Source organism: Chinchilla lanigera, unplaced genomic scaffold (assembly GCF_000276665.1).
Source record: "Chinchilla lanigera isolate Chin_1 unplaced genomic scaffold, ChiLan1.0 scaffold00032, whole genome shotgun sequence".
NCBI classification, from domain to species: Eukaryota; Metazoa; Chordata; class Mammalia; order Rodentia; family Chinchillidae; genus Chinchilla; species Chinchilla lanigera.
Genome location: NW_004955433.1, coordinates 14334416 through 14342014, shown reverse-complemented (window position 1 = coordinate 14342014; position 7599 = coordinate 14334416). Strand labels below are relative to the sequence as shown.

The following is a 7599-nucleotide window of genomic DNA, read 5'->3' as shown; positions in this document are numbered from 1 at the left end:
CTGAGCTATATCCCTGGCCCTAGAATGCATGTTGAATGAGCAGTTTCACCCACAGGCCAGCTAAAGCTAGACATGAGTCGCTGGCCTAGGAGCCCCGTGGTTTCTAGTTCAGCTTGCTAAGTAGCAGAATGTCGCTCCCCAGTTTGTGCCTGGGTTTTCACATGAGTAGCCCGGCTGACTGCCTGTGGCTTCTATGGATAACGTTTTCCATTTACTGGGAGTTTACCAGCACCAAGTACCGTGTTGAGCACTGTGTGAGGCTGAGCACTTCACATTATCTCACTGACTCTTTCCAATTACCTTTACGTTAAGTACTGTTGACACTATTTTCACAAGTGGGGAAACTAAGGCTCAGAGAGATTAAGTAACTCGTCCTGGTGGTGGAGCCAGGACTTAGATAAATCTAAGTGTAATACTTTTCAGCCTGCTTCGATATTGTCAGTTCTCTGTGAATTCTTTACTAGGCATGCTGCCCACTAGGCTCCTGGAGTTCATTGTGCTTTTCTACCCTATACAAACTTCAGAGAACGGCAGGATCTTTGGATGTGCAAGAAGGAAAGTTATCTTTCCTCCTCTCTGCACCCACAGGCAGGCCCACAGTGCCTGGAAGTGCCCCATTCAGGCCCTCCATGGTCTGCAACACCCAGACTTGGAAGGTGTCAGCCTGGCCTATGACACTGCATGTGTTTCCTGCATCGGAGGACGTTTGTTGTAGTTTGGGGTTTTGTAAGGGGAATAATACAATACAGGACACATATTTTATAAGATTATTTTATAATAGTCACCCAAAGAATCATATACAAAGAGTGCAGGAAATCTGTCCACACACTAAAGACCAAAGAATCCAACCGAGGGCCTGGATCCCATGCCATTGTCCTACGTGAGTTCCACTGAAGAACTAGAGCCCATAACGATGCCTCCCATGAGTTCAACTGGAGGCCTAGAGCCCATGACAATATCTCATGCAGGCCTGTTTCACAGATCTTCACTGGGAAGGCCCAAAGGTCAGTGGTGGAAGCTAGAAAGTCTATACTAGCAGGATGAAGGATCTGTGCTAGCAGGCTGAGGGATCTGCACTGCAGCCAGGAAGCAATGCTCAAAGTAAGAACCAGAGCTCCCCTGAAAAGTACCACAGCCACCCTCAGCAACAGTGAGGTCCTGAGATCCTCCAATGATGAGGACAGCCGAGTTCCCATGAGGAAAGCCAGTATGACAAGCTTCTCCAGGAGACAGAGCCGCGTACCATCTTCCCCTTGGGAGCCACGAAGAGATGCTCAAAGTGAGGACCAGAGCTCCCCAAAAGTGAACTGAAGCCATTCTCTGTGACAACAAGGTTCCAAACTCCTCAGACAATGAGAACAGCTGAGTTCATCAGGAAAGCCAGCATGACGAGCTCCTCCAAGAGAACCACCAGCTCCCAACAGCTTCTAATAGCACCCAGCAGCTTCTGCCAGCTCCCAACAGCCTCTCTTCTTCTCTGGTTCTGCCTCTTATGCTGCTGACAACAATCCTCAGGTGGGCCTCCCACACCCAGCACCACACTGACACAGTTCAGCTGGATGTTATAAGTTGACTACCAGTTGCCAATCCACCACAACATCAAATCTCTGACCTCACACCTCCCCGTGAGGATTGACTTTGCACTCCAAGTGTACCCTAGCTGGGCCCAAGTTTCCTCTTGTTATGTCAGGGGGCCCAGCTCTTAGCTTCAGGGACTAACTTTCTTAGCTTGTAGCAATCACTGCAAGCTGTAGTAACTAGGTTCATCACCTTTCCAACTGTCACCAGATTATTGATATGCCTGAGGTCTTGCCCTTGAGCTGCAAGTGTCTCTCCCCTCTGTCTTGTCCCTGCCCCACTCATCCAAGGGTCTGAGCAGTGATCCTGAGATTCTTTCTAGAAACTCATGTTTTGTTTTGTTTTATCCCCCTCAGCTGATAAGAAAATCAGAGAGCTTGGTCAAAGTCACACAGCAAGGCTGCAGTGAGGCTAGAATTTGAACCATATCTCTTGACTCTGATTCTACTGGTCAAACTTCCCAAAGTGGGATGATTTTATAAAATAATCTCAAATCATGTAATTACAAGGTTATTCTCCTTTGCTTTTCTATCAGTCTTCCTGATGACCTGGGGAGACTCAGTGTGGCACCAAGCTGCTCCAGATCCCCTTTTAACAGAGAAAGGGCTGAGGGGTCAGGGAAAGGACAGGAAAGGCCTCCAAAGACCGCAGTGCCCGCTAGAAATTATACAGCTTTGCTTTATTGTCTCTGTATTTATCTCCATGGTTACCTCCTGTTTATGGCAAATGATTCAGTATCTCCTCAATAGCAGTGACACAGATTTCTTTTTAAAATAAATTTCAGTATAATACTACACCAGCTGATATGTGATTATAGCTAAAATTAGGTGTTCTCCAAGGACAGTAGCCAGGGAAACACTGCCCTCCACAAGGCTGGCGTCCTGCATGCTGAAATCCAGCTTGGCTGCTGGTTCTGTTTACTGTCCCCTCCTGTGTCCTCCTAGCCAGGCACCTTTGTGTCAAAGGCCACAAACAGACTCTGAGCCTGCATGGCCATTGGTGGGGTGGGGGTTGTTGACCACCTCCATCTTTCTTAAGGTGGCCGGGTTGGCCTCAGCCAGCAACTGCAACGATGCTGGTGTCTTGGTTCCCAGTGTTTTCTCCTGACTCTAAGGACTGGAACACAGGGTGCTCCCTAAGGCTCCAAAGCTCCTACTTTAACAGGGATAGGGGTGGCCTGACAACTCTGACTTTGTGACTTTGGGCAAGGCCTATGCAGTTCCTCATCTATTAAAATAAGGCAGATTTTCGGGAGTCTCAGAATCACTGTTCACCCCCTGGGGTGAGTAGAGCAAGGATAGGACAGCACGGGGAGAGACACTTTGCCAGCTCCAAGGTAAGACCCCAGCTGCACCGATAATCCTGCAACAACTGCACAACTAATACACAAAAGACTAGACTCCTATCTGCCCTTCTAATCAGTGAGGAGTTTAAGGAAGCATCATGAAACCCTGATTGCATCATGGGTTTCATGAGCTGAATGAGGTATTGGTGGTGGGGGTTCAAGGAGCACCCCTTCATAGAAAATTTGTTCTCAGGGCTGGGAATTTAGCTCAGAGGCACAGCGCCTGCCTGGCAAGCGTGAGGTTGTGAGTTCTATTCCCGGTACCGGAAACCACCCCACCCCACCTCCCCGCAAAAAAAAGAAAATTGGTTCTTGTGCATGGCTGGGGTAAAGCTCTGTGGCTGGAGGGAGGGAGTTATGGTGAAATAGTAGGGACCCACTTTAGCTAGGTCTCCAGAAAAAGCCTGCAGAGCCCCTGAGCTATAAGGACTCTTCCAGTATGCACTGCTACAACTCCAGGCAGGAGCGTAATGGGGTTCCCTGTACTGCCCATCTCTCTCCAGACCTTCCTGACACTTCTGTCAGACTCTCACAGCTGCGGTGAGTGATGTACCTAAGAGCAATGACTTTGGTGTCAGACTAAAGTTTGAATCTCCTGTTTTCCTCGTTCATAGGGAATAATCATGTTTTTATCTCTTGGTTATGGTGAACATTCAGTGAGATTCTTCATGTAGACTGCTTAACCTACAATATATGCTCAATGAACGGTCATTCTAGTATCACTTTCCTATTTATAAATCTGAGGCTCTGTTAGCAAATAGCAAATCCACTCTCCACTCCAGACAGACCTTAGCGCCCTCTGCAGCCAGTGTGAGGCGCTCCATCCCCTGGGCCTGAGGCAAAAGCAGAAAGGGAAGACGTGGCTGTAGCTCATCGCCTTCTCTTCCTACCCTGGCTTGTTCCACACTCTGTATAGACATCAAAACTTACATGCCCAGTTCCTATCACACACCCCCTCATGTGAAACATCTGCCACTGGCCTTATAGTGCGTAGACTAGTGGCGGGGTTCACCCTTGGGAAGGACAGTCGGACACAGGGAAGAGGTCAGACACAGGCCCTGGAAGAAGGCTCTGTGGTCTAGAACCTTGTCTAGGTGGTGTCCAGGGGCTTGAGGGAAGGAATGGGTATGAATTCTCCCTGGGCCTTTGGTCTCTTAGCCTGCAAAGAGGAAAACCTGAGCCAGCTCTCAGAGAGGACCCAGAGCAGGGCTCTGGTTGTCTGGCTCTAAAATGGTCCTGTTGTGCAGGGTCCATGAGATGATGTTTATAAATAGCTTAGCACAGTGCTTGGTATGTGTCAAGTGTTCAGCACACAACTGAGTACTTAATAAATATTACTTATTGGTGTTATTACCATTAAGTGAGAATCTGAGCGCTGACTCTCTGCTTCAAGAATGTGATGGGGTAGATGAGACTGTCCAGGGCAGCCACTCCAAGCCCTTTGGTTGAGTTGGGATGGCATCCTGTGGGGCCATCCTGCTTGCTGGAGACAAGAGGGACTGCTCTGCCTCCTGGGAGCTATAACTGACAGCACTGTGTCCTTCCCAAGGTGACGGAGACCTCTGCAGAGAGTGACTTGGCAGGGACCTTCTCAGAGGTGAATAGACATAGGTTTAAGATGGGTTGCGGCCTAAAAACCCTGTTTATGGGGCACCCACTGTATGCAAGGACGCTGTGCTACAGTTTTTCTCCACAACTCTGTGAAGGAGGTACACTTCACAGATGAAGGAATTGAGCTTCAAGAGGGTGAATGAGGCCAGTGGTGGTGGTGCCTGTCTGTAATCCCAGAGCTCTGGGAGTCTGAGGCAGGAGGATCCCAAGTTCAAGCCCAGCCTGAGCAACTTAATGACTTAGAGGGAACCTGTCTCAAATATTTTTTAAAAAAGGGCTAGAGACATAGCTCAGTATAAGAGCCCTGGGTTCAGTCCCCATACTGGGGGAAATAAGAAGATAGATGACTTGGCCAAGGCCACACGGCCGGGGAGGAGTGGAATGTCTGCCTCCAAAGGCCACACACACCCTCTCCACTGCACTGGGATGCTGGCTCATGGGCGGAGAGTGAAAAACCTGTCTAGGGAGGCTCCCACTGATTTCCAAACAGGGATAATGACAGTACAAATTAGGAAAGTGCTCAGTACCAGGAAGCACATAGTTAATCCTGTTGCTCCTTTTGCCAACTGAACCCAACCCCACAAGACACCTCGGAGCTGCTCTGCGACCTCGGAGAAAGCTCCATTCTCAGCCACTCTTGCACCTGAGGGCTGTTTGACAGAAGTGGGCATGAATGCACAGCATCTCAGAACTCTACAGTGCCCATGGTGTGGGTGAGCTCCAATGATGCCCCCCTACCCAGTGTCAACCTCCAAGGGCTTCTGCCCCTCCAGGGACTCCATCTAACAAGTCATTTCTTAGGAGGTCTGCAGGAGGTACTGTTTCTCCACATCCATCAGCTTCTACTTCCTGGTTTATGTCCGCCTGGTCACCCAGTCCTGAAATGAACCAAATAACCAAACCAGGGCCACTAATACCCACTCTGTGTTGGCCCTGGGAATTTTTTTTTTTTTTTTTGACACACAGAGACTCTGTCGTGACTGATTCAGCACTCAAGTTACCAACCAGGTATGGTTACACAAGACATTCTAGATTAACACTGGACAGATAAGTCAGGTTAAGATTGGGTTACCCCGAAAGCAGACTCTGTACCCAAAGTAGTTTCTTTGGGTGGAGATTATAGGAAGCCATAGCAAGGGAATGAGGAAGTACAAGGAAGGAAGGAAGGAAGGAAGGGAGGGAGGGAAGGAAGAGAGAAGGAAAGAAGGAAGGAAGGGAGGGAGGGAAGAAGGAAGGAAGGAATGAATGAAGTAAGGAAGGAAGGAAGGAAGGAAAGAAAGGGGTTAAGGATTAATGAGCAAATTGCTTCCATAGACTACTGGTACTTACTGCTTCTGGAGACTCCTGGGAGATAGTACAGAAAAAGTCTCAGAGCTCTCCCACTTGAGGTGGGAAATACTGGGTATTTATCAACCAACTTCTGTTTGTCATTGGTCATGGACTGTTCCTGGTGCATTAACTCCCCAGGGCTCCTGGCTGCCTCATGCAGGGCAGCAGGAGATAGCATAACCACACAGTTATAGCATTTTGCAGTGAGCAGCCATCTGCAGGACGGTGCAGATGGGCAGCTATAGGATCCCGCGTGGTGCCAGAATTTCTGAGTTCTGCTCGGTTAGGATAAAACAATACTCTGAAACACCAAACAAATTACAAGTAAAAACTTTATTGCTCCAGCCATTTTACATGAATGTCGCCAACACCACATCTGGACAAATATATAAAAAGCAACTTTATTGTACAATCGTTTCAACTTTTTGACTCATACACTGTACAGATACTTCCCAGGATCTTTCCCACCATGATGGGTGCTTTTCAGGCACAGCAGCTGCACTTGTCAGAGCCCCCTTTGCAGATGCAGCCCCGGGCACACTTGGCACAGCCTGGGGGGCAGCAGGGGCAGCAGCCTAAAAGGATTAGAAGATGAACAAATCGGCTTTGGGTCCATGTTTCCAGCTTACCCCTGCCCCAATTCATATTAGCAGGAAACCTGGGACAAGAGGTTATGGGATGTTAGCTGGCAGGGACCTCAGGGGTCATCTAGAGTCCATCAGAGACCCAGAAAGAGGAATAGGCTTGCAAAGGTTATGGACAGTGGCAGGTACAAGACTAGACCCCAGGGCTCAGGACTCCAGGACAGGCTGTATCCCCTTTGCCACAGGACAAAACAGAAGTTCTTCTCAGTCTTCTTGTTCCTACACCTTGCGTGCTCTCCTGCCTGGGTTGGCTGCAGCCCTGGGGATCTCTGTCTCAGGCATCTACTCCAGTTGCCTTTCAATCCCTCCGAAATGGGTAAAAGGCATCCAGAACCCTCTCCATCACACCATGGCTGGATGGTAGAGGATGAGGGATCAGACCTTTCTAGCTCCCAGCCAGTAGTTTGCCCAGTCACCATACTCACTTTTGCGACATGTTTTACAGTTGCAAGTTGTGCATTTGCAGTTGTCTCCACAGATGCACATTCCTCCTAGAAGAGAGGACACAAGCACATGACCATGAGGACAGAGATGGAGTGGAACACAAGGCCTGCTGCCGACTGTCACTGTGGCAGGGCTGCTGGGCTGTGCTTGGGAACAAGAGGGTCACATTGCTGCAGAGTATCACCCCAGTGCTGAGGACTGTCCAGTGGCTCCAGCCAGAGACCTGGATGGGAACCGGAGTGGCTGCATGAAACTCACCTGGAGTTTGTTAAAATGCACTTTCCTGGGCCCCAACCCTTAAGATAGTCTGATTCATAAGTCTGGGTAAGAAAAGGAATCAGGGTTTGTAGAAAGCAACCCAGAGGATTCTGATGTATAATCAGGGTTGGGAACCACTAGATTAGGTGAGCTCCAGCAAGGCCAAGGTTCCTCTGGGAATTCTTAAGTTTTTCAGGCCTCCTCAGCTTTGCAAGGCAAGATGGAACCCCTGAGCCAGGCAGAGAAAGGGTAAGGGACATAAGTGAGTCCAACGTGAGCAGCATGCCTTGTTTTCTCTTTCTTTCTTTCTTTCTTTCTTTCTTTCTTTCTTTCTTTCTTTCTTCCTTCCTTCCTTCCTTCCTTTCTTTTCTTTCTATTTCTTTCTTTCTT

At 48.8% G+C, this 7599-nt stretch overlaps 1 protein-coding gene across 1 annotated transcript in view; it reads right to left on the bottom strand.

The window, feature by feature from the left end:
- Positions 1-6181: 6181 nt before the first annotated feature.
- LOC102016739 (metallothionein-4) overlaps positions 6182-7599 on the bottom strand; it is a 2419-nt gene continuing 1001 nt past the window's right edge. The window contains exons 2-3 of the mRNA XM_005388354.1: positions 6933-6998; positions 6182-6438 (exon numbers count right to left, since the gene is read on the bottom strand). Of these exons, the coding sequence (XP_005388411.1) occupies positions 6347-6438; positions 6933-6998 (158 nt within the window). The 3' untranslated portion in view covers positions 6182-6346. The remainder of the gene's footprint in view (positions 6439-6932; positions 6999-7599) is intronic.